The 27,980-nt window shown below is 42.9% G+C and overlaps 1 protein-coding gene across 19 annotated transcripts in view; it reads left to right on the plus strand.

Annotated features, from left to right (window-relative positions):
- Positions 1-27,980, plus strand: part of nfasca (neurofascin homolog (chicken) a) — a 106,897-nt gene that overhangs the window by 35,091 nt on the left and 43,826 nt on the right. For 16 of the 19 annotated variants that reach the window (XR_008572302.1, XM_054785472.1, XM_054785470.1 and 13 more), the window contains 8 exons: positions 9,905-9,953; positions 15,599-15,761; positions 19,367-19,384; positions 20,061-20,166; positions 23,864-24,060; positions 24,162-24,284; positions 25,405-25,575; positions 27,277-27,324. Coding sequence is in view for 18 of the 19 variants with exons in the window: in XM_054785472.1 (XP_054641447.1) it covers positions 15,668-15,761; positions 19,367-19,384; positions 20,061-20,166; positions 23,864-24,060; positions 24,162-24,284; positions 25,405-25,575; positions 27,277-27,324 (757 nt within the window). In the remaining variant the exon portion in view is untranslated. The remainder of the gene's footprint in view (positions 1-9,904; positions 9,954-15,598; positions 15,762-19,366; positions 19,385-20,060; positions 20,167-23,863; positions 24,061-24,161; positions 24,285-25,404; positions 25,576-27,276; positions 27,325-27,980) is intronic. The other 3 variants (XM_054785479.1, XM_054785488.1, XM_054785475.1) reach the window with 2 other exon arrangements.

Here is a 27,980-nt window from a genome sequence, read left to right on the forward strand (position 1 = left end):
ATATACTTAAATATTTTTTTTAATGTATACATTTAAAAAAAAAAATCTATATTTAAGTGAAAAAATTAAATATATAACAATTATTTTTTACAATAATATTGAAAATTATATATATATATATATATATATATATATATATACACACATATATATATATATATATACACACACATATATATATATATATATATACACACATATATATATACATAAAACTCTTAAAAATGTTACAAAATTAATAACAATAAAATTGTAAATATATATACAATTAAAAAATGATAATAATATACAAATAATAACATTAAATAAGTGTATTTTTGAAAGTGTATTATTTCCAGGCTTTTGCGGGCCACAAAAAAGGATATGGTGGGCCGAATCTGGACCCCGGGCCTTGAGTTTGACACCTGCGATGTAGAGTAACATGAATAGATCATGATGGGGAAAAGTGAGGCTTTGTATCAAGTCATAACATCATAACATTTAGCTGGTGGCTCAGCCTTGATTGATTTTATACACGGTACATTTGGATTGTGTTGACTTCAGCGTTTGTTCTTTTGACACACACACACACACACACACACATTGATGAATAAAAAAAGACTGAGCAGGCCTATATTCTTTCTGTTTGGCATCTTTTAACACACACACACACACACACACACACAGCTATGGGGCTTTGATAATAGCTAAAAGACCTCCAGTCTCAACCTTCTCCCAAATGGTGTTCTCCCTTTCAGCCCTCCTTACACCCCCCCATATCGCCCTCCTTTTTTTTTTTTACATTTCTCCCCACTTTCATCCATCCCCCCCAGTGGCACTGTTGCTAGGGAGCCCTGCTGACTCGGGGCGTTTTCCATTGGACAGTAAGGAGTGGAGGTGGCGAAGGGAGGATGTAGTTGAAAAAGAAATGATATCAAGGCGTATTTGGGGGGGGCGGGGAGCACAAAGAGACATCCAGATGTGCTAATGAGGTTGTATGCTGACCCACATTGTGGGTCGGGGGTGCTCACATGGACATATGGCTACATTGATGGACAGCAAAGGAAAATAGTGAGTGGTAATATGAAATAAAAGCAAAATGGAAAATGAAAAGGAAGAGGAAATGAATGAATTGTGTGTTTGGAGTGGGCGGGGGTGTTGGGGGTGGGAGAAAGCTATATGGAGTGAAGCTACATGGAATTTGGCACAAATTGTGGGCAGACTAGAATCACATATTTATAATAAATGCAGGTTTGAGGGCTGTTTGTCTTGATTAGCAGTGGCACCTGATATTGAAGGTTCACTATGAAAACTGCTCAAGCAACGCAGCTGCCATTAATTAATCTGCCATTAATTAATCTGCCATTAATTGTGTCATTGTTAGTGTGGATTTCATCATTTCACTCGGAACCAATTGAATTGTGCCTTTGGAACTGATGACTTTCTTACACATATGTTAATATGGATACAATATTCTTATACTGTATGTGACAGGATATACTATAAATAACGCATCACCATCTGTTGGACCATGACTGTATGATAGCGGCTGCCAGAGGGTGGGGGTGGCTTTTTACTGTCAGCAGTGTTGCCTGAAGGCATCGCTAAATGCTCTCTTTGTTTGTCATGAATATGTGATGTCATGACAAAGGTGAGGGCGGGATGTATTTGGAGTGATTTGGATGTCAGCGTGAGGTTTTCGGGGTATTTTCAGGAGGAGTATTCTTTGTTCTGTCCATGTAGAAAACAGACAAAGCAAGAGGCTCATCTGCAAACTGTGTGGAAATGATAAGCGTCGAAGGATCAAAGCGCAAAAGTAAATTAATTATTTACAGGCTGAAGGTCTTTACTGTCTGAAGTCGGGGCGCCTGTTAGAATTGTCTTTATTTTTAGAGGAACATTTAAATTAACATCAATGCCCATTTGGTTTTCCAATATGTGCTCACTGTGTCTCAGCTTTGTACCAGTTAATGGTGTGAAATCAGTTCTAAACCTGTTCTAATAATACCACCTGCTCCCTTCCAATCACACTCTCTTTGTGTGTTTTATTGCGGGATATCTCTTTTCATTTTTCTCTCGCAGCGCGTGTATCTTTAACCCTCTCCTCCCCCAGCCTCCCTGTCTGTCCATCCATTTGTGGCACTGATGGGTTGGAACTGACGGGGGCAACAAACTGATTGGGGTCTCCTGCCTCTTATAATTCCCGTTTTGAGCGCGTGATCTGTTATTGGTCCATACTTCTGGGTGATTTTTGATGACATGTGATGCTGCTGCTGTGTGATCTGCTTGGTTTGCTGAATGAGGTATGGCAATATCATGGCTCACATTCCCCGTTTCTTCATCTCTGTGGATATGATGCAGTTTAAATGACTTACAGTTGTGGAGTCACATCACAAATCCAATGAAGTACTGCTGGCAATGATACAGTTTGGAAAGCTGCACATATCTACAGTATGTGGCACAAACATCTGCATAGGAACAATGTGAAGTGCAACGTCTGACACTCTGGACTAATACCATCCATCCAGCCATCCTCTATGCCGCTTATACTCACTAGGGTCGCAGGTATGCCGGAGCCTATCCCAGCTGAATTCGGGCGAGAGGCGGGGTACACCCTGGACTGGTCGCCAGCCAATATAGACAATAGGCACATATAGACAAACAACCATTCATACCGGGGACAATTTAGAGTCACCAATTAACTCTGGTCTAATACAATCAGTGAAATTCAGCATGTCTACCGTTGCTTATTATCGATCGTGATATCGATATTATTGAACAGCCGTAATTACCGTAATTCCATATACCGTATAAGCCGCACCGCTGTATAAGTCGCACGTGTCCACGTCATAAAATGGCATATTGTGGTGCGCACAAGTCCGTAAAGACCAGGCGGCTCTTTATTTGACAAGAGTCAATCATGAGCTATAAAAAACTCACCACAAGCTTGTCAGCCCATTAGAAATTGTAGGAGGTCATTACTCAGTACAACAGTCTGACTCACGGTGTCATCTCACAAACAACGTTAAACTCATCACACAGCAACTCAACACTCAAATGGTATACCTCAGATATATACAAACATGTACCAATAAGAGTTTAAAGTTGTCCCATAATGCATTTTGTTTGAGCGAAGCATTTCATTGGAGGACAAGCAGCGTAGAAAATAGTGGATGGCGCAGCAATGCTGCCTCTGTCCACCAGAGGGAGCCAGATGACCCAGAGCCCAGAGGGAAGCTGACGAATGTGCTGTTCAGACGCAATGCATTATGGGAAAACCTTAAGAGAGTTGCTTTTTTTTCCAATCCAAACTCGTATTGGTACATGCTTGTATATTTCTGGGGTATTTCTTTTGAGTGCTAAGTTGCTGTGTGATGAGTTTAGTGTTCTTAGTAAGATGACACGGTGAGTCAGACTGTTGCGTTGTTATAATGTTATATTAATGACCTGCGAGCGGCACAGTATTTCAATAATTAATAGTAGTTCTGAAGTAAAGGAGATGTCACGAGATTAGCATTTAGCCATAAATTAGTCGCACCGCTGTATAAGCCGCAGGATTCAAAGTCTAAGAAAAACGTATACACCGGGATTTACGGTAAATGTTATGCTTGTATTCTGAACACATACTGTATACGGACGTGAGTGTGAGTGGTTGATTGTGTCCACATGTGACCTGTGCAGGACGTAGTCTGCCTTTCAACCACAGTCAGCTTGGAGCGGCTTCATCTTCAGCTTCTTTGTGATCCACAATGGATGGTTAGATTTTGTTTTTTTTTTACAGAATGGAATGATTAGCCACATAACTGACGTATGATTTGTCACTCCAGCCAATTGTATGTTTTACTGCTCTCTCTCGCCCATCTCTCTCTTCTTGTTCTTTCTCTTCTCTGCTTGTCTTGCGCAACATCCTCTCTTCCACTTTCTTTCCGTTTGTTGTTTCTCTCTTTTGATTAAAAGTAGGTCAGTCAGCATCATTGAACTACAGTTCCTTCCAAGCATGACATCCGCATCCACACACACACACACACGCGCGCACACACACACACGCACATGCACACACACACGCACACGCTCACATATTGCCTGGCAACCGCTCACTCAGTCAGCACCCCTCCATCCTCGTTCCTTGTCTCCTAATCACACCTTCCCTGGAGGATGTGAGCTGTACAGTTTGCTGGTTTTGCAACCTGACACTGCTTTGTTTGGCACTCGCCCCGCTTCTCCTGACCTCAGGCTAATTGAGGTAGACTTTGTTAACAGTGGAATATTGTAGAAAGGCTAAAAAACCACCTCTGCATTTGATAAAAATTTACAACAAGGAAGTATATTTCCTTTACATGCTTGAGAGTTTCCACATACAGTCGTCCCTCGTTTATCACGGTTAATTGGTTCTAGACCCGACCGCGATAAGTGAATTTCCGCATTCATTTGTGATTTGTATCTGTTGTTTGTATCTATTTTTGCATTGTTGTCTGCATGTAAAACTGTAATTATTGTCTGTAAAATTTGTTTTATTTTAATATTTTTGGGTGTCTGGAACAGATTAATTGGAGTTACCTTGGGAAAATTTGCTTTGGTTAGAGTTCATTTTGGTTTGAATCGGATCTTCTGGAACGGATTCACAACGTTAACCAAGGCACCACTGTAGCCACCTTTATATTTGTATTACCAAATATACTGTAGTAGATATAATCAATGAAAATAAGACATATTGGACATATGTTAGATAACAGTGGTGGCTATCATCTCAGTGCATTGTATTGGTGGCTTTAAATGGCTTTACACTCCTATTACCCAATATGGTAGACATAATAAGAGTAAATAAGCCATTGAAGGTGTAACAAAACTCCTGCTCGTCTGTGTCACATTAAATGTGTTTGCTAGGGGATCTTAGTGGTGGGCGGACAGATGTGTGGAAGACAGGAAGTGACGTCGGAGGTTCAGAGCCGTGATGTAGCGAGGGACGACTGTAATCCATCTTTCAGCTGACGTGCTATTGAAGCCTCTAATTCTGTAGTCCGTGACTTACTGTCACTCATATAAAATAAAATACTTTTTTATACATTTATCATCACACCTTTTATGATTTTGTTAGCTTTTTAAGGTCGGAATATGCTTTTTGACAGCTCTTAAGAAAAAAAAAACAACACCACAAAGCTGCTAATTATTTGATGTCCTACAAACACCAAGCCTTGCACCCCCTACATTTTTCCCAATTATCTCATCCACTTTCAAGAGCGGTTGTCATAGTAACTTCTTTAAAAGACATCTGTACCGTGAAAATGATGTCACGTTCCCCGCAACCACTTTAGCATGTAACCTGTGACCTTATTTTTTGTTAGCTCCATTTGTTTCTGTGTGTGTGTGTGTGTGTGTGTGTGTGTGTGTGTGTGTGTGTGTGTGTGTGTTAAAAGCCCACAGCGGTGGCCTTTGGGACGCTCATTAGGAAGTGCCCTGTTTCAGGTCAGCAGGGAGAAGCAGGTGACAGACTGGACTGTCCACACTCATACATAAAAGTGCATTCATTGTCCCAGGAGCGTAAAAGTGTATGTTTAATGGAGACTATGGAGAATTCAGTGCATTGTTTATTCTCATGTGTTTACTTTTCATATTATATTGAAGCGCAAATGGACAGTGGACAGACACACAGGAGCCTACTTTCTGAGGGGTATGTAGACACATTGCAGGCCCTCACACCTCCCCAGGGTCTGAGTTGTTTTAAAAAAATAAGTTTAAGTGTATAAATTTTATTTATTCATAGCCTATGAAAAATAAATCTAAATAAATGGAAAAACAAAATAAAAAAACAGTGTTCCCTCATTTATCGCTGGGGATAGGTTGCCAAAATAGCCCGCAATAAGTGAAATCCGCAAAGTAGCCAACTTTATTTTTTTGCAATGCTTATATATGTTCTAAGGCTGTAAAAGCCCTCACCGTACACTTTATACACTTTTCTCAGACAGGCATGAACATTTTCTCACATTTCTCTCTTGTTTAAACACTCTACATTCAAGCCTCCGTTTGAATGTTCATGCTCAACCTACAAGAATTGATGAAGTGACTCGTGTGTATTTCCCTCCTTTGACCGTGCCTCTTTGTCCCGGTGCCACTCTGCGGGAACGTTTTTGTATCTTTGTTAATACATGTTGTTGCTGTATCCTCGTCTTCCTCCCCTAACCGAAGATTCGTTTACAGTATTCCGCAATGGCGCCCTCCAGCCGCATAACGTCTACCGTCCTTCAGCATGTCCACAAGTCCAACATTTTGTGCGATGGTTAGCATCTTCCTCTGACTTTTGGGTGCAGAACGTTTCGGCGACGTTGTGGGTTTTGCCGGGGAGAAAACGTGCAAACATACAGAGTTCAGAGTTCTCTGCAAGCTGTTTGCTAGCGATCAGACAACAGGAAGCACAGCAGTTAGTCACGAAGGAGATTGACTGACGATGGTCTACAGCCAATCAGGACGCAGAAGACAATGGGCTGGTTCTTTTTTTGGTTTATGCTTCAGTTACATGTTGTACAAAACAGTAGGGGTGCAACGATACACAAAATTCACGGTTCGGTTTGGTCCGATACGTTTGTGTCATGGTTTCATATTTTTTCAATTCAAAAAATAAATTACATGCCTTTTTTTAACTTGAATTTGATTGAAATTGCCAACATTTTTCACATTTTTCTCGGTATGAACGTGGGAGGCGGAGCTCAGTGGCTTTGTGCTTGACAATGCAACTTAAGACAGAGTAGTCGATCGCAGATACACTGAGCTTTCAGCACAGAGTGCCGTCAGAAGTTGATAAAATAAATCTGAAACTGCGTATTGTTCGATACCGGGGTCACGGTTGGGTACGCATGCGTATGGAACGGTTTGATACAGATACAGATACAGATACACGTATTGTTACACCCCTACAAAACAGAAAAGCCAATATTGTAATGTAAGCAGTCCCACGGACGTTCATGTGCAGATGTGAGTGATCAGACTGTATTTGTATTCTCCTTCCCAAGATACTGCAGTTCTAAAATGTTGCCAAAAAGAGTTTATTAAGTGCGTGTTTGCACCGTTACACATTGCAGCCTGACTCATACACATTAACACACTTACTCCTCAAGTGGGGCAAATAAACTCCTGTACCCTTTGGCAATACACTTAACCCAGTTAAACATGTCATCTCCAGATGTTCAGTTTGTGACAGACTGCAGTTACGTTGTTTAAACTCAACTCCTTAGTCATCACAAGGAATCAGGAGTGATCATACTGGGTTGGGTTTGAAAGAGAGTGAATTTTTTGCAAGACTGTCTCTATCTCTGTAATACATTTTTATTTGATTGAGTCAAATAAATATTTGATCCCCAATTCTGACCAGTTATGTGCCCATGAAACACAAATTCGTTGCGTCCCTTCAGCAAGAAGCTTGTTGACCAAGAGATGACTACAGGCGTGAATGGTCGTCGCTCTGGAGCGCCATGCAGGATTTCACCTGGTGGGATTAGGATGATTGTGAGAAATGTGAGGGGTCGGCCCAGGATTACACAGGAGGAGATTGTTACGGCTCTCAAAGGAGCTGGGACAACAGACATGACATTTTCTCCCTGGAGGCCAGACTGATGTTGGTCATCACCACCTGAATGATTCAGAGAAGACCTGGGAGAATTTGATGTGTTCAGATGAGACCAAAATTGAGCTCTTTGGCATCAACTTGGGAAGTGCTGAATAAAACCACCGTCCTCACCGTCAAACAGGTGGAAACATTCTGCTTTTGGGCTGTTTCTCTGCTAAGAGCACAGGAAGACTTCTCTGTAACAAGGGGCTGACGAATGGAGCCATGTACTGTACCATAGACTCTGGGATGAGAACCTCCTGGCTAGAACACTGGCAATGGGTTGTGGATGGGTCTCCCGGCAATGACGGTGACCCAAAACATACGATCAAGGCTGGCAAGACTCTGGACCTTATCCCAGTGGCGGGCGGTGCATTTGGTACATGGGCTTTCAGTGGGTTGGCCAGATTTATTCTTTCTTGCCAGACACTGTGAGAGTCAGTATCAAAAAACAAAGCAATAACGACAGTAAATATGTGGGATAGCCGGGTTTTTATATCACGGTTGCTCATGTAGAGCAGCGGTCCCCAACCCTTTTTTAACCCACAGACCGGCTCGTGTTCCCACAAATCTTGGGCAGAATTATCCATCTATCCATCCATTTTCTTTACCGCTTCTCCTCTTTAGGGTCGTGGGGGCATGCAGGAGCCTTTTCCAGCTGACTTTGGGTGACAGGCGGGGTACACCCTGGTGGTGTACCGGGTACGATGGCGCGTGCCGGTAATCCAAGCTACTGGGAGGCTCAGGATGGAGGGTTGTTTGAGCCCAGGAGCTCTAAGCTACAGTGGACTATGTCGAGCGGGTGTCCGCGCTAAGTTCGGTACCGATATGGTGCTCCTGGGGGAGCCCGGGGCTACCAGGTCGTCTAAGGAGGGGTGCACCGGCCCAGGTCGGAAACGGAGCAGGTCAAAACCCCCATACCGCTCAGCAGAGGGCAGAATTATGTATTACAATAAATAAGACGCATTAAATGGTTTGGACACCCGTGGTGTATACTGCAGGTAGGCTTCTACTTTCCTCAGAATCCTTGATTGATTTGCTTCATTACTGGCACATATTTTCTAATTTGGTTTTCTAATCTGGGATCTATCCTAGGTTTGAAATAGAGGACATGCAAATGTAAAAACATTGATTATATTGGGGTGGGGGGGTTCTATTTAAAAGTATCATACGAGTACACCACAATGTGTTTTGTCTGGGTGCAGTCTTGCACAATATGTGCACACGTTTTTAGAGTCTCTTCAAGGTTTTTCCACAGTCCTCCAGGCAGGCTGTGTTCTTGCGTATGTGTGTGTGTGTGTGTGCGTGTGTGTCTGCACAAGCGTAACACGGCCAAGGAGGACAAAAAGAGAGAGCGGAAGAGCGTCTTGTGATCCTAAGGGCAGCGGATGGCGTAGAGACGAACTGTTTGAAAGCACAGAGTCAGTTAAAGAAACGAGAGAGTTGCAGACAGTCCTGAGGCGTGTGTGTTGCTCTTGTCTGCTCCAGCTTTTGTCTTCCTGTGTTTGTGCTAACACAGGATAATGAGGAAACAATCCCACACACCCTAAAAGATGTTTGTTGATGATGGATGTTTTTGTTTGTAGATACGTTGTGTACAGTATATACAGTATACAGTCGTCCCTCGCCACTTTGCGGTTCAAATTTCATGGCTTCACTCCAGTAAGTTTTTTTTATGATTGAATATACATATATATATATATATAAATGTATATACTGTATATATAAATGTATATACTGTATATATATAATTTCATTAATAAATCATGCTGTTTTGTGGTTGAATACGGCCTACCACTAGTCTAAAATATGCATATTTAAACATATGTTATGTATTCTTTTGCCTAAATTAAGCATTTTCAAGCATAAAAATGGCTATTTTCTCTGATATATGGTACTGTAATGGCAATGGTAATGGTTTAATTTATTTGAATGTGCATACACGTTACATTGGAATACATCACATATTGCAGTTCACAGTTCCACATGTTCAAAAGGAGTAGGAAGAAGCAAAGCTTATTTAATCCTACCCCCCCCCCCCCATGCCAAATACACTCCCTTCTAGTTGAATATCGAAAAATGATGAGATAATGTAATAATGTGATAAACAGTAGATAAAAATAGTAGTCAAGTGTCAAATTTAGTCAAATTCGATGTCACCGTAACTACTTGATGTGATTATATCTGCTATATGAGGTAATATAGGGGTGTTATTTCATGTCTAGGGGGCTCGAATAATGTTAAAAACCGTATTTAGAAAATGAATGGATGGATAAAACAAATGATCTACAATGTCTAATGTCACCGTGTTTTTGTCTGTCTCGTCAGGTCCAAAAATTGGTCACGGACGAAACATTTGTGACCTGATCCGCATTAGGTAAGTCTTTGAACTGCATGTGAAATATGATCTTAGCCTTACTTATCCTGACTCTGAATGTAGAGCATGATATCGCACGGGGGGACAAAACTCAAAGCCCACATTAGGTGGTGGGCCGAACTGGTCCCACCCCACCCCCCAACTTTGTATCTTTCCTATCATTTGTCCTGAAATGTTCAGTACTTATATGTTTCTGCATATTGAAATTATTAAAACCCTTCGTGTCCTTTGAACCAACATAACTGGTGAATGAAGCACCCTCACGTTCATCATGGATGCAAACACTTGTTTGAAGTTGCAAACACGACAGGACATGCCCCAATAATCCGGGCTATAAAAATAGCAGTTAATATGGTCAGATGTTGAGAAAATGTCTCATTAGCACTGACGAACAGGTAAGTAAGCAGCCTACATGCCTCTCATCCCGGCTTTTTTAGTATTTCGTGTCCGTTCATTCCTGTTTGAAATGCCTTCTTTCTGATAGTCTGCGGATATACAGTACGACTGTGGTTGTGTCGGCGCGGTTGTTCATTCCAATAAAGTAATTGTTGATCGACCGCCTCTCCATCATTCTCTCAATGTCCGGGCAAAGTCTGCAGTATTTTATATCAACACAAAAACATCACAATCCGCAAGATGTGTAACCTGGAAGAGTTTGCAGCTGTGGAATGGGCGGATTACGCGTTTCCCAGCATGCTTTGCTGTAGCCTCTTTAAGGTGTTATTTTGTACACAGGGTGTACAAGTTAAAGCGCTGTCATTTTTTTACAGTTCAATTATTTGGACTTTTGTCCAATATTGTTTCCACTTTTAAAACTATAACGCCAGAGGAGTAGCTTATACCCGAGGAGTCGCTTAATTACGCAGATCACTGTAAGCACTTTGTTTGAAAAGGTCCGCAAGGCGGGCCAACTCAATGCTATTTTCCAAACAGTTCCGCAGGCCTTTTGAAAATGCACCGTGGGCCAGATTTGGCCCCCGGGCCTGAGTTTGACACGTACGCTATAAGTGAAGAGTGGCTTTAGCTTAATAACAGTACAGCCATTATGCAGATTGCTCAGAAAAGTAATTCCACAGTCCATGCTGTGGGGTTGCATATTTTGACAAATTTGTATGTTCCTGCATGCACCGCTTCAGGAGGAGAAGCAAATACAAATTTGGCAGAAGGTTTGTCTTGGTTGCAAATACAGTATTTACTTGCATGTACGTGAATGCATCACTCCCACCAGCCTGCTGAGGGTAATTGTGTGTGATGGCTGGACTATTTACTGGGTCTGTGATGTTGGGTTTGAGGGCATACAGAGGTCAGAGAAATGGCTGCGGGGGAAGTGCATGTGCTAATGCCTCTACTATATTCAGTGTTTCCCACAGGGCAGCACTCTTAACTGTGGGGGGTGGTGGTGTAATCATCTCATTTGCATAATTGGCCTACATGTGCATGTAACTTTTATGGAGTTTATGTTATTGGATTTTCTTCCGCAACGACTCCTGCACCGGTAGATCATAGAAAGAGAATAGCATTACCGATTTCACAGCAATAATAACATTCACTAGTATTGTGTTGCGAGGAGTGTGATGTGTTTTACTGGCAGTGATAGCCACAACAGATACTGTAGGTAGCAGACAGTTAGGAATCGCACTGCATGAGCCGACAGCACCAGGCTAGCTACCGTGGGACATGTTAGCACGAGAAATGGACTTACTGCCACCTTCGCATGCTTTTCCACGGTCAAACGTCTTGTGGGTTTTTGACTTTTTATTTCCATCTTCGGGGCAGTATGGAAACATTTGTCCCACGAAGTTTGACGAATGGTGTCTTTTGGAAATGTGAACGAGCTTACTCCGTCTCCTCGAGTGTTTCAGCAAAAGCCTTCAACACAACAAGCGGGCATAATATAAAAAATATATAACAAACTACAGAAATTGACAGAGAACGGAAGCATAATACTGTAACGGGATGTACAGGTACAGTAGTGAGCGGGAACATCTGGGTGTGTCGACGTCACTTGCTCCAGCTCCTCCAGACCCGGAAAAAGTGATGAAAATGGTTAAAAATGGTAAATATTTCACAGGAAAACAGGAAGTTCATCTGTTTTGGTCTCATGATGACTTTAAACTCCATGATCAGAAAAAACCCCCATTAATGTCACGATCACAGCCATGGATGGGAACTGGAAGGTTAGCTCGCCCAGTGACCGACTGGAACTGAGAGGCAACTTGCTGAAGCAGAGCGTGAAATGCATGCACGTGGGAATAAGTATGACCTTCTCACAGAAAGTCCATCTTGCCCTTGCTTTGGACGTTGACCTTCTTTCTCAGTGCGTAAGGAATTAAACATGATCTCAATGTCAATAAATCAAAAGAAGGCCTTAAAGTCTTCTTTGGGATTATAAAGCGTATGTAAATGTAATCTTGCCCGCGGCGCTAAATTGCATTGTTGTGTTTGATGACAAGATAACCAGTTTTGCGTATTATTCGCAAGCTAAGCCTTGTTTGTAGACTTTTAATACACTGCTGTTGAGTTCATCATCAGTTCATTGTCTGATATGAACTTGAAGCATGAAGGCTCCACACTCGCTATTCAGCAGTTGCCTCCTTCTGTTGCCGATATGATAAGACAATGTATAATTCAACAGTTGGTAAAGAAGGGACTGAAAGAAGATGGGCGAGAACAAATCCCCAAGAACATGTGGAATATCCGGTGGTGGTGGATAGATGGTAGCATGTGTATGTCCTGGGCAGGCTGTCTAGGTTGGTTACAGTCATGTCGTCAGCGGCGGCAGGAGTTCAGTCTGTCAGGAATTGATTAAGCTTCGGAACTAAGCGCTGTGTTTTTGCAGATGAAATAAACCCTGTAAGAAGGGGTTTCAAGTGGAGTGGGGAAGAAGGACAAAGTAACAAGCCAAAAACTTACCACTTCCACACTGAATGGGAGGATATCTTTTTTTTTCACTCTATCATGTTGGACATGCCATGCTTGACCGGATGCAGTCATGTCTCCTCAAGGTCTAGTGACCAGAATACTACAAATGACTTGTCTTTCAATATTTTTGGCCATAGTCAACCACAAAACAACAATCATTTATTAATTAATACATTTCTGAAAAACTGCGATAGAGTGAGGGAGCGATGTTGGGACCGCGATGCAGCGAGGGACAACCATACAATGTAATTAAAAGTGTCCCAAAGATCCCACGATACTGCAGTAATCCAACATCTAACTATCCCAAAGCAAACACACTGGTTGGCGTGATTAATCCGTTCCAGAAGGTCCGACCCAAACGGAAACGTACTCCCACCGACTCATTTTTTCTCCGTGTAATCCAATTAATCCGTTCCGGACACCCAAAAATGTTATTAGTTCTTGACTTCAATAGTGTGGCGTGTGTGAGGTAGCAAGGAAATACAGAGTCAGCTGGTGATGATGTCATAGACGAGCGACGGACAAGGACGTCCGGTTCCCGTATCAATTTTTTTAGCAAGCTAACAGGCTCCTAATAAGGATGTTTTGTGATAAAAATACGTTACGAACACAGTTGGATCATAACAACATGACAATATTGTATGCTAACTGGGTCGTGTACGCGAACAGAGGTGAAATTTTGGAGTACATTTTCAACATAAACAGAAAAACATGCTAACCAGCTTATACGCTGACCATAATGTGATTCCTGATGTTGCGGCGTAGTTCATCAAATTGGTGATCTGTTCCTTGGTTTGTCCAGACCCTCTGGGATAGGTTACAGTATGTAGTATGTAATGTTCACCCTAAACTCAAGTGTAGCACTCGGCGCTATCATTAATAATGCACTGCAGTGTGTCGAGCGTGGAGACAAACAATGACCTATTTGTGAACATCCCACTTATTGCGTGATTTGCTCGTCTCTGTCCTTCCCCCACGTTGCTTTAAATCTTTATTTCTCTTCCCAGTAACATTGCTGCTGGAGGCTGATCATACGAGGTTGTTTCCAGTGTTGTTTACCCAGTTGCTTCCCTCCGTGGTGTGTGAATTCAGTAATGAGCTGAAATACGGAGCTGAATAGTTAGGTTCCAGAACAGCTGGCCTGCAGAGAAATGAGCACTTGTACGTGTGTGTGTATGAGCATGAGGGTGTGTCCTCATTCGTGTGTGAACACGTACAGTTCATCCCGATCGGCACCTGTGAGATTTGTCACCTTCTGCCAGCCAATAGTTGCGTTATTTGGTCCCGAGGGGCGGTTTTCCTATTTAATTGCCATGTGTGTATTGATTGACATGCCACCAGATGGTTCATGTATAATGGCTTATGTATAATGGCTTGGCAGGTTTTAGGTTATTCCTGCCTTCAGGCTGAAAACCTGTTGTGTCCCTCTGTGAGGAAACTGGTCTGCAATTGATGTGCTTTGTGTTCATTTCTTGGTGAAATTATACATACAGTGGTGGAAAAAGTGTTTGCCTCCTTCCCCAGTTCTTATTCTTTTGCGTGTTTGTCACACTTAAATGTTGCAGATCATCAAACACATGTAAATATTAGTCAATGACAGCACAACTGAACACAAAAAGCAGTTTTTTTTAATGAAACTTTATGATTAAGGGAGAAAAAGCAATCCAAAGCTAGATGGTCCTGTGTGAAAAAGTGATTGCCCCCTAAAGCTAATAAGCTGTTGGGCCCCCTTTAGCAGCAACAACTGCAATCAAGCGTTTGTGATAACTTGCAATGAGTCTCTTACACGCTGTTGTTGTCTTTCAGCCACATTGGAGGCTTTTCCAGCATGAAGCGCCTTTTTAAGGTCATGCCACAGCATCTCAATAGGATTCAGGTCAGGACTTGGACTAGGACACTCCAAAGTCTTCATTTTGTTTTTCTTCAGCCATTCAGAGGTGGACTTCTTCCACTTTTCAACGCTATTGTTTGATCAGGCAAAGTCTAATGTTCTCGTCTAATGCATGTTTTATGGTTAAAAATGTCAGCCAATATCGAACACTCACTGCCACCATTTTTTAAAATTGGGTTGTAAGCTGTTACCAGTAGCTTTGAGCTTTAGTGCGACGTCATGCAGAGCTCGTAATTGATCCCAGTAAGGGAGGGTGGCATGTGGCACAGAGATTAACAAAGGACAGGTGGTCCTGGTGTGATGGGCAGCGCACACACCTGGCTTGGCTTTCATGTTCAGATGCTGTGGAGTCAATTAGAAAGCTGCTATCATGTGCAGCGCTTACATTGATTTACTGTAAGGCTCATCTTTTTCCCAAAAGATGAAGCATTATAATTGATGTAAGTCAGCCAATTGATACAAACTAACCCTCCTTTTGTGTGTTCCAACACACAACGCACGTAGTTTACCACCGCTTTCATGACGCGCAATGGGAAACTGTTGAGCGTGGCTTTTAGTGAGGATGTGACGCATTTCATTGGTTTGACAATTGACATACGCGTTTGAGCGCTCCGCGGGGACAAATGTGATTGGTCAAAGTGAGGCGGCGCATGTTTCGCAGGGATTGGTGGAATTTGTGTGAAACACAACCGCACCAAACCCCGGGGGTCGAGGTTGCCACATGTGGACACAGCTGGAAATGTAGGCCACACACACACACACACACACACACACACAGCATGGACCGTACATACACACAACGACTTGCTAACCATCTGTGCCTCTTTCACAGGTCGTCAGCGTGACTGACAGGAGGCGCGTCCATCAGGAGTGGTGAGAGCCGCCAATCAGAAGGGGAGACATGTTGAGGCAGGGCGGGCGTGCGGCCTTGGCCTTAATGTCATTACAGCTGCTGCTATGGCACGAGACTGTGACAATCGAAGTTCCGCAAGACCGTAAGTTACTCAGTAATTCTGCTTTTATGAGGGCCCAAATTCACATTTTTTGCCCAAATTCCATTTTTCCTTTTTTAATTTGTTTAACTCTGTTTTTTTTTTTTACCTTTTACACTTACTTTACCAGCATGCTTTACCCCCCTGTAGACCCACCACGTGCGGGGGCAAGCATAAGGGTCGGGTGCAATGTGTCGCCTGGCGACCTGGTCTTTGACAGCTAGTCACAAAGAAGACATAGTCACCAATGCAATTCCAATTGCGTTATTAGTGTAAGATATTTTTGTGACACCCTTACTTTGTTTACCCAATTAGACAGTATGTGGCGAGCAGAGCTCTTATTTTGAAGGCCGGAAGTGCGCTGTGTGTGTGTTGACGGTTAAGACGAGCTGGCAGCAAGAATAAACGTGCCTCTCTTGCACGACGACAGCGGGCAGCGAAAAACACTCGTTTGTGTTAACAAGAAGTAAAACACAACCCGATGTAAACACACACACGCAGCCTCACCAGCATGCTTTGCTAAACTAAGCTAACCCCGCTAGCTTCCATTCACGCTCCGTAAGAGAGGAGTTTCAAAGTTGTTTCAACAGCTTTTGCCAGTGTTTCAGGTGGCCCATTCGACATGTTTAGTTAGGGAGGGGGCGGGCTCAGTGGGATTGAGCGGTCCGGCGGGGAAATGCTTCCCCACACAAATGTTCGTTCTCCTCAAGATGACAGCATTTCATTCATCGTTATGTCAATTTTCATGAGATTCCGTGTTTTACAGTAGATTCCATTTTCATTGGACAATTCCGTGATTCCGTCCGCGATTCCCGTCACGGAATCATGGGGCCCTATGTTACGTTGTCACTACATGTACAGCCCACGCAATACACGTTTACGTCATAAACGCTTTGAAGCATAATAGATTCCACAAGAAACAGTGAGATTCCTTTGAACACCCTTTTCATCAAATACACTCTTTTTATTGTGCACAAACACACACGCCTTTTTAGAGAAAAGACAAACGGTGTCTTGCAATTTTAACATGAAGGCTGTTTTTTCACTGAAACTCCAAGGACACCTGCCATGTGCACGCACACAAATGCTTCCTCTGACCCCCCACGGTGCCATGTCACTCTGTCTGACCTGTGGGGCTCTGTTGGTCTGAAATCAACCACGCACCTGCCCACAGCGGACATTTGGGTAATTCCCTCACAACCCAGCGTGACCTCTGGATTTGCACATTGATGAACTGATGGTGGGAGCTCCAAGGAGCTGATCGAGTATGTCAAAAGAAAGTGAATCATAGCTGGTGGCCATTACCGTACACGCGATGTGTAACATTAACCAATACGGAAAGCACACATACTTTCTTTACCACAGTATCATGATCCTTTTCTCCATTACAGCAGATCCCCCACTATTCATGGGGGTGGTGGTCTCAGAAGACCCCACGGTCTATGCCGGTATCGAAATACGTTTACACACTCATAGAATGCAAAACAACACTATCTTATACTGATTTATACCCCGCAAGGCATGCTGGGTAACTTTGTGTTGGGGGAGTGTGCGTGGGGGCTTCCCAGCATACCTTGCGGGTTATAAATGAGCATAAAATAGTATAGCTTTGCATGTTTATTAGTGTGTAAGCATCTAGTTCGATACCCACATTGTTCATGTGTCTTCCATGTATGTTACTTGTTGTGTTAGTTTTGTTTGCACCGTGAGTGAGGTAGCCATTTGGCAAATAAAAGGCCTAATTGTGCAGTTTTGAAGCACAAAATTATACAAATTTGCAAATATGTGGCTATAATACGTATAATATAATCCCTATTGATATGTTGGCCACATTTTTCACGGTGTGCGGATTATCTGGTTCAATAGCCTGAGAGAGAAGCCCCTGCCCCTCTCCTCCTTGTGTGTCCTTATCATCCTCCCACAAAACTGCACTCGTGACTCCGTATTGATGTGTGCTTTGCTACACAGCCCTGCAAAACACACACTTTCCCACAAGCGCACACACACCCTTTCTTATTTCCATGTCCACTGTAGGCCTTCACCGCGGAAATGATTTCCAAATGAACTAAACACAGACGACATGAAGACAGGAGGTGATTGCAGATGGTAGCACGTGCACACAATGATATTTCTGTTTTTGATCAACATAAAGGTCAAAGGTCAAGCCACCTAACACAGGCTTGCTTCCTCAACTGCAACTCAAGTTGTCATAACCTTGAACCAGCAGACCTAGCAGGTTGATTAGGAATATGTGCACGTGCGTTTTGCTAATCTGTCTGAATAACAGCTTGCATTTTCATTGTTTGGTGCCTTCAATGACTGTTTTGTGTCCTTTTTCTCTCTGCTCATCATATGAAAACTACAAACAGGTAAGTTATCACTCACCATGGCAGCAATTAGTCTAGTTTCTGCTAATAGGATTGTGTGACCTAATAATCGTAAGCTATTATGTACTACTGTACAGGTTGTCCTCAGGTTACGGTGTTTTGTGGTCCCATAAATTCTTTTTTTTTGTATCCTTGCTAAAGCATATTTCTCCTGCCGTTGTCCTCGTCCTAATCCTTGAACCGAAGATTCATTTAGCCGATTAGCTTCTTCTTCTTCTTCTTCAATTCTTTATTGGCGGTTAGCAAGCAGCTCACACAGTTAGCTAGTTTGCTAGCAACTATTGACCACAACGGGAAACGGCATGAAGGAGTTTGATTGACAGTGGTCTACAGCCAATCAGGACGCAGAACACAATGGGCGGGTTCTCCCTCAGCCAATCAGGGTTGTGGCTCTATATTTAGCTGGCTATGGTTCCTAATATGCTCCTCCAGGCACGTAAACAGGCACTGACACAGGTGGAGCTGCACACGTCTTCAACTCTCACATGAGTATTCAACACCCTCTACTGGTAGCAGTAGTAAATACAATAACAGACACATACAGCAGAGCACCGATAGATCGCTCTAATACACCACAAGGACGCAGAACAAAATGGGCGTTCATACGCTGTTTAAAAAAATATGCAAAATTGCACTTTAAAAAAATAGTAAAAGGTGAACTGCGATGTAGCGAGGGAACACGGTATTGCAAAAACAAAACAGGCTACTGTCGGCCGCAACCGCACCAAAACAACATCAGCAAACTCAACTGTGCTCTCTGCCGTCCTTCTCACACACACACAACACAGTCAAGACTCGGTCTGCACATACAGGTAAATGCCAGGTCGCTATACCTGTAGTATCCTTGAGCATGTTAAAGGATCTGCTCCTATGAAAGCTGCAGTAATAACAAAACATCGTTGCGATCTTATTATTGAGATGGAAAGGCTTTTATTTTTGGGACTATTGTTTCATTGAATTCTTGTGTTTAGTGTTTTATTACTGTATTTGATGTTGTTTGTGTGTTCTGCGTACAGCATGAGTGTGAAGTTTGGTATCATTTAGGCATAAGATCCAACTTGCACCAAAACTCCACTCACATCACAGTCTAGGAACGGAACTCCATCGTAACCCGAGGACCATCTGTACTGTATATGTGTGTGTTTCCCTCGTATGATTAACAGCCTCTTTACAATCTCCCCACACTGTGTGTCTCCCTGTTGCTTTACGTTGGACTAACAGCAAAGATCCTGGCAGACCGTAAGTCTTTCCTGTTAACATATCAGTCACACTGGAATTGTTACTGTTGTACGAAACTGCAGGATGGGTACTGTCGCGCATGGAAAACCCAATTATTTGTTATGCACGGTATAGGAATGGTTTGAATCGAGCAGCATGCCGTTTATACTCTACAATACAAGCAATTTCCTTGGTGGATGAGATTAGCTGGTAAAGCTGCAGTTAAAAAAAGAAGAACAGGCAGGGATTCCCTTTTCATAGCGAGCCAGAGTTTGATTCCTGACTACTTTTTTCAGTTCTCTCGCTTGGTGCTTTGTGTTTGTTCCGAAGATGCGCTCGTCTTATTTAAAGCCCTGCAGGACTGGGCGAGCTAGAAAAGCAAAAGGGCGAAGATGTGTTGTCTCGGTGTGGCGCTGGGCGTGGGGGGGCTTGTCTTGAGTGAGCTATTAAATATGAACAGTGGACCGAGCACAGCGGGGAAGGTGGACACCATGGTGTATTCACTTGTTACTGATGTCAGGCTAAAAGCAAATACATGACCATTTTGCTACTGTAAACACTGGAATGATTATCCTATTGACTATTTCATCACCATGTTTACATTCTGTCTCACGGCTAACCAGAGCACTGAATGATAAAAACATGTACGTTCATCACTTCCATTGAATTCATGTATGTTGTATTCCTTTCCCCTCAGTGAAACAGCCCCCGACTATAACCAAGGAGTCAGTGAAGGACTACATTGTGGACCCCAGAGATAACATCATCATCGAGTGTGAGGCCAAGGGCAACCCTGTGCCAATGTAAGCAACACACACATGCAAGCGCACACACACACACACACACAGGTCACAAACAGGATGAGAAGAGGCTGCAGATTGTGCTAATTGTTGCAGGGTTGCTTGTTTCATCGTGATTCGTAGTAGACGTGGATCCGCACTAGAAATGGTCGAGTGTTGGCCGAGTCGTTCAAAACTTGAGAGTTTTTCCACTGCACTGGGACTGGCGGGTATTCGTCTGTTAACTCGTTCACTTAACCTGTTGTTACTAGCTACATTGAAAAGGCAACCAGGTAACGTTGCATTTATTGTGCTACTGTTGCTGTAGCTGCATTAGTGTAAATGTACACTCATGGAAAAAGTGATGAGACCACCTTGTTTCTTCAATCTATTGATCCATTTTATTGCCTGTTAGAACTAAAGGTACATTTGTTTGGACAAATATAACAAATATAGCTCATAAGGGTTTAATTTAAGAGCTGATATCGAGCAACTTCCATGGTTTTCTTGATAATAACCAAAATCACTTAAGTTCTAACATGAATCGATCTAGCATTTTAATGCCAATAAATGTAACTCTTGTGAGCTATTTTTGTTGTCGTTGTTATATTTTCCCACACAAATGTACCTTTAGTTGTATCAGGCATTAAAATGAACAAGAATTTTTTCCATGACTGTATTTACCACGTGGGAAAAGCAACACGTTTGCCTCAAATCAACTCTCCTTCCACTTCCTGTTCCTGGCTGCACGATTGCTGCAAGTCTTGTTGTTTAAAGAACATGTTGGTAAAACATGAGATAAGGCCGCACATTTCTTATGGAACAAACTAAAAAGCTCTGTTTTACTCGTCCACACACAAACGCTGAAGCTGGAGTTGTTTTTTTTTTTATCTCCATTCTGGCTGGAGTTTCCCAAATGCTCAGTTTTGAAGGAAAACCTGGACGAGTGGAGCCACAACGCATAGAAAAGTATGCCCGTAAAATACCCATATTCATGTGGACATGTCCTGTGGCAAGCCTCAGAACCAGTCTCAGTACACTGGAACACTAATACAAACACACACACAAGTACACGCAGTGTCTCCAATGGTTACATCACTGGTGACCAGTTGAGGACAGTGGCGCATTGTTTATTTTGGCTCGGCCGTACGTGGTTACACACATTCCTGTGCACCCAGTTACACAAGCTCACAGTGAAGCAGTGGCAGCACACGTAGTGGCTCTCCTTCCCAACACAGCGCGCTCATTGTGCGAAAATAATGATAATCGCTTGACTATTCATGCTCATTAAATCTTCAAGCAAAAAGGGATCCTTCTCCAGTTCACTCACAGCATTGTCTTACAATGTTAACAAACACTCAAACTCGCACACGCAGCTTCAATTGGTTCAATACTTGGTAGTAATACTGTACTACTAAAGCTCCTTGAGTAGACCCATCTTGACTGGAGGCAGTCAGTAAGTCAATAAACAGTCAGTGAGAATATAGACATCATACTTGGGGTTCCATTGATACGGGATGGGTGATGCATTTAGATTTTACCCTGCTGAAAGAAACAACATAGACCAGCATGGAAATGATGCTGGTCTATGCTGGTCAGTGCTGGTCTGTTCTGGTTTGGTGCTGGTTTAGCTGGTGGACCAGCACACCAGCATGACAACACATCATAAGCTGGTCTGTGCTCGTCATGCCGGTAGCTGGTCTACAGTACGCTGTTTTTTCCAGCAGGGCATGTCTAGAAAAACACCCACAAACAAAAATAAAACAGCATGCTAACCTTAGCTTGTTGTCTTAGTTGTCTTGCAACTAAAATGTGTCTACGCTACGGCCAACAGAATTATGTTTGAGACGTAAATAAAGGAGAGCAGTCTGACGTTTGCATTTAGTCGCACTAGCAACCTGAGGGGGCTTTCGTCTTACATTGCAGACAGTGGTATCGACGAAAACTGAACCGTGTGAAACCTGAGGTCATTTTTCCCATTGGAAATACTGTCGCCCCTCGTTTATTGCAGTTAATTGGTTCTTATCGCTGACCGTGATAAGTAATTTTCCGTATAAATAAATGAAATATTTTCGTACTTACAACATAGAAAACATGTTTATGACTTCCTAAATACGTTTTTTTTTACCGTCATTAGAGCCCTGTAGACATGAAATTACATGTCCATAGAGTGTTCCCTCGTTTATCGCGGGGGGGTTCCCATAATGGCCCGCGGTAAGTGAAATCCACAAAGTAGCCAACTTTATTTGTTCAGAATGATTATACGTGTTTTAAGGCTGTGACCCCCTCGCCAAACGTACACTTTATACACTTTTCTCAGGCAGGCATGAACATTTTCTTACATCTTCTCTTGTTTAAACGCTCAAAGTTCAAAGCTTGGTTTGAATTTTAATGATCAACCAATGAGGTTGGACACAAGAAATTATGAAGTGACTCACACGTATTTCACTCGTCTGACCGTGGCTCTTCATCCTGGCGCCGCTCCGCTGAAGCGTTTTTGTGTCCTTGGTAAAACATAGTTTTTGTCGTCCTAGTTTCCTCGTCTTCCTTTTCCTCCTCCAACGGAAGATTAATTTATTCTGTAACGGCGCCCTAGAGCCGCGCAACTTCTGCCTTCCTTCAGCATGTCCAGAAGTCCAACTTTTTGTGCGGTGGTTGTCTTGCGCTGCCTTTTGGGTGCGGAATGTTTCATCGACAGCGTGGGTTTTGTCGGGGAGAAAACGTGCAAACATCAGCGCTCAGAGTGCAAGCGATCACACAACAGGAAACACGGCAGTTCAGCATGAAGGAGATTGATTGACAACGGTCTACAGCCAATAAGGACGCAGAAGACAATGGCTGGGTTCTCCCTTAGCCAATCAGGAGGCAGAACACAATGCGCATTGTTACTTTCTTCCCTAGTATTGTTACTTCTTCACTAATTTGCATAAAAAAAATTGCAAAACAGCGAAAGGTGAACTGTGATGGGGCGAGGGAACACTGTAGTCACCTTTACACTCCTATTATTCTTGGTTTACACCACATTGCTCAACTGTAATGCGCAGGCTACAGGATCACTGCAGGGACACAAGAGACGGCCGCAGTTTTAAGCATAGCAAGCTGACTGGTTAACCTCCAATTTATTTATTCTAAACTTAAGTCAGGGTTTCAAACGGAGTGGGGAAGGAGGACAAAGTAAGAATGTACCACTTCCACACAGAATAGGAGGAGAACTTTTGATTGATTTGAGATTTGAATTTATGAGTGTTTCTCACCTTCTTTATGAAATTGCTGGCACTCACAACTTTTGTGGCCCCATGGCGGGTTATTTAACAATCACACTCCATAAAAAAAAGCACGGACAGTGAGTCACAACACGTAGGGTGCTCGAGGCACTCGATTTCGCGAACGATACAGTACAGTACAGGACAAATGGAGTTCTTTGTTCCACGCGATACTATACAAACACCGTGGTAAAATTTAGGTGAAAATGTCTGATGTAAACCGACTCACAGGAAAAACTGAGGTTGGATTGTACTATACAGTATACAGTATATACAATGGTACCTCTACGGTCAAACACAGCTGCTCCAGGGTGCTATACAGTATATCTGATTTCAAACAGAATATCCTGAAAACCCATGCAAGTTGAAACCCAGAACCACCTGGCCGTGAGGAAGACCAGCCAGCATTAGCACATCTCCCTGGGATTTACTCTTTTCTTCTCGATTGTATGGCGCAGGTTCTCATGGCGAAGGAACGGGAAGTTTTTCAACATCGGGAAAGATCCCCGTGTGACAATGCGGAAACGCTCGGGAACCCTGGAAATCGGTTTCCGTAACGGAGGACGTCCAGAGGATTATGAAGGAGAGTACCAGTGTTTTGCCAGCAATGAACATGGAGTGGCGCTTTCCAATAAAATTCTACTCCGGGTCTCCAGTAAGAACACAAGCATGTTGTTTGAGAAATTGCTTATTTTAAAATGTTCCACATTAATTTCTCTTTCATGCCTTTTCCTCCTACTTACACCCCCAATCCAGAGGCTCCTCTGTGGCCTAAGGAGGTGCTGGAGCCGGTGGTGGTGACTGAAGGCACAGCGTTGGTCCTCCCCTGCAACCCCCCTCCAGGCCTCCCTCCCCCATTCACTTTCTGGATGAATAGCAGTGAGCAGCAGTTATACATGCAAACACAAGCACTGCTTTCTACAGCAGTAGATGGACTAAAGCAACCCACCGACTTCCCCAGCCTTTAATACCCCAAACCTGGCAACTTCAGTGGTGTGAAAAAGTGTTTGCCCCCTTCCCGATTTCTTTTTTTTTTTTTGCATGTTGGTCACACTTAAATGTTTCAGCTCATCAAACAAATGTAAATATTAGTCAGTGACAACACAACTGAACACAAAATGCAGTTTTTAAATGAAACTTTTAGAATTAAAGGAGAAAAAACAATCCAAACCTACATGGTCCTGTGTGAAAAGCCCACCAGAACCTAATAACTGGCTGGGCCCCCCTTAGCAGCAACAACTGCGATCAACTGCAGACGAGCCTTAACATTCTTTTTGTTCAGAAGTGTTTTTTGTCTTGGAACCGTTTTTGCCCAGTGTCTTTCTTACGGTGGAGTCATGAACACTGACCTTAACTGAGGCAAGTGAGGCCTGCAGTTCTTTGGATGTTGTTGTGGGGTCTTTTGTGACCTCTTGGATGAGTCGTCACTGCTCTCTTGTGGTCATTTTGGTTGGTTGGCCACTCCTGGGAAGGTTCACCATTCATCCATATTTTTGCCATTTGTGGATAATGGCTCTCACTGTGGTTTGCTGCAGTCCCAAAGCTTTAGAAATGGCTTTAGAACCTTTTTGCACACTGATAGATCTCAATTCATCTCAGTTAAGTTATGTTTTAACGGGGGGGGGGCAATCACTTTTTCCACTCCCTTAATAAGAAAAAAGTTTCATTTAAAAACTGCAATTTGTGTTCAGTTGTGTTGTCATTGACTAATATTTACATTTGCTTGATGATCTGAAACATTAAGTCTGACAAACATGCAAAAAATAAGCAATCAGGAAGGGGGCAAACACTTTTTCACACCACTGTATGTTACCCTTGTTAAAATTAAACCTGTTAAAATCAACCTTTTGCAAACGTCTAGATTTCAGATCCTATGTTCACACTCACAATGACACGTGTCCCCAGCCATCCAAGTTCAAGTTGTGTTGTCATTAAGAGTTGAAGCGATGACCCATGAATGGATGACTAAGCCCTCTCTGTCTGTGTCTTCTTGTCGCAGTGATGAGTCCGATCCCTCAGGATAAGCGAGTGTCAAAGGGGTTAAACGGAGACTTGTATTTCTCCAACGTGGTGGCCCACGATGCTAACGACGACTACAGCTGCAATGCCCGCTTTCCCTTCACCCACACCATCCAGCAGAAGAACCCCTTCACTCTCAAAATTCTTACCAGTGAGTGAAGAACACACATCTACGATCAAATACGTCATATAGCGGGGGATCGTGCAAAATCAAATATGCAAAACAACATTATAAGTAGGGCTGTCAATTAATTAAAATATTTAATCGTGATTAATTACGTTGTCCATAGTTAACTCCTAATTAATCGCAGATAGAAAGACGCTTTTGTCCTTTGAAAGATCATTTTAAAGTTTTTCCTACACCTATCAGCATGAGACTGGATAATATGTTTGCTTTATGCAAATGTTTGTTTATTAAACACAACAAAATGTACCTCAATGTCAAAAACGAACACAATGTACAACAAGTCAACATTGGTAAGGTCAACTGTCCATCACTCAAATATCATTCTCTTCAAGCAAATAGTCTCACTAAAGATAATTGTGACTAACATTACCAATAAAGGTTTGCAAACTAAGTGAAATGAAAACAGAGTGTTAGAAAAACAAATATTGACAACTTACAAAAAATAAAGTGCTCAAGAACAGTCAGTAGCTTACAGAAGTGGGACTGCGCCCTTACAGTGTACTGTAGTGCAGTCAGGCTATAGCAGCCATAGTGTAGCTTATACTTCACTTCCAAACACTCTTTTACAGACATGCACACACACAAATACACACGCTTTATCACACTTTTCTTGGTCTGGCCACTTGAACGATGATATGGAAGTGTGACACCGCGGGTCTTTCAACATGCAACTTTGACAAACAGCACTTCAAGCACAAACGCTAATAAATAATAATAAATAACGCTAAGTTCCCTCACGAGCAGTTACTGCCATCTCATTGAGATTCGCTCACTTCCTCCTTTGTCGCTTTGACACAAGCCCCCAAATAGCTGTCCGCGGCTATGCCTGCTGGGAACTAGCAAATCATGGCTCGCAGCAAAAATTCAGCCGAGCGACGGCGCGTATCTAAAAAACACTCGTTAGTTGGGACACTCGCATGCCAGGGTACCACTGAATAAATGACAATAAAAAACCCCTGCAGTGCTACAGTACCTTCTCTCTTCTCTCTGGCGTTTGAGACTGGACGTACTCCGGTGACAGTTCAACTCACAGCGACAGTAGGTACAAATAACTTCGGTCTTGTGGGGAGCCATTTGCCAGGGCCATTCAAAATACGCTTTTCTTTTCAATATTTTTTCCTGCTTGCGGCTCCCCATCAACCGCCACGCCGCTGCGTTTCCTCAAACTACGGTGTGGGCCCAGGGCCAAACAGCACGGGTTAATCGCATGTAAAAAAAAATAGTGCAGTTAAAGGGAATTTCCGTTAAGTCGTTATTAATGCATTAACGTTGACAGCCCTAATTATAAATAATATTATTTGAAAGGTCGCACTGTACCCCTGTTGGAATATGTGATGGCGTGTCTTGATGTAATGGGATAGCTTTTTGCCATCACCACATCGCTAGTGTGGCATGTGCAGGGCTGTTCCTGGCCAAATGGGAGGGCTTGGATCAAACCCATGCCCTCCGCCTTAAAAGGCAGCAGCTGTACCATTACACCACCAGGGACTGAGAAGTTAGCAGCGATGGGCATTCTTTTCACATTTGCAGAGAATGTGCCCTGTTGTGCAGCACAGCGCATGTGGACTTTGTTGTATGTGAACATGCCAGTGTATGTGCATGCTTCTGTGTGTGTGTGTGTGTGTGTGTGTGTGTGTGTGTGTGTGTGTGTGTGTGTGTTTTCAGACGAGCTGTATAATGACACCTCTTACAATGCCAGTGACCCCTATGGTGGTGAGTCACCTTCTGGACACTTCCGTCTTCTGTCCAGTTGTAACACGACTAGTCATGCTCAAATCACCTAACTACCTGTGGCTAAACATCAGTGGACGTTTAACACACTAACGTGTACAATCTTAATAATCGTGTACAAGTACACATGAATATGAACTACGTTCTCTGCTGCAAGGCAACATAAATGTTTAGACTTGAAAGTAAATCCATAAACACACCATGTGACGTTTCTTTTGCATTGACGAAGTCAACTCAACTGGACTTAACAGTCCAGAATTTTGGTAAGCAGTAATCTCTATATAACAATATAATGTACTGTATATGTAGCTTTAAGTGGTATATTTAGTTGTTCTACTTTATCCTCGTTGGGATGGAATGACATAGCATTTCATTTGATCCAGATTCCCTTTAAAGAAGGAATCATTTCATAATGTTCACTGGTTTAGCCTACGTTACACTCAAACTGAAATTAGCCTTGACTTAAGTAGATTGCGACAATAGCTGCCGATTCATTGGTTGTACGGGGATTATATGAAAGCGTAGCCGGAGGGAAGAGACACGCCTAAGTTGCAACATCTGTTCCGTTTGCATTACGCGGGAGTGACTGGATGGGATACACGCCCTAAGCAAAAGACGGCCCCTGTGACAGGGCCTTC

The sequence above is a fragment of the Dunckerocampus dactyliophorus genome, chromosome 8 (assembly GCF_027744805.1).
Source record: "Dunckerocampus dactyliophorus isolate RoL2022-P2 chromosome 8, RoL_Ddac_1.1, whole genome shotgun sequence".
Taxonomy (NCBI): domain Eukaryota; kingdom Metazoa; phylum Chordata; class Actinopteri; order Syngnathiformes; family Syngnathidae; genus Dunckerocampus; species Dunckerocampus dactyliophorus.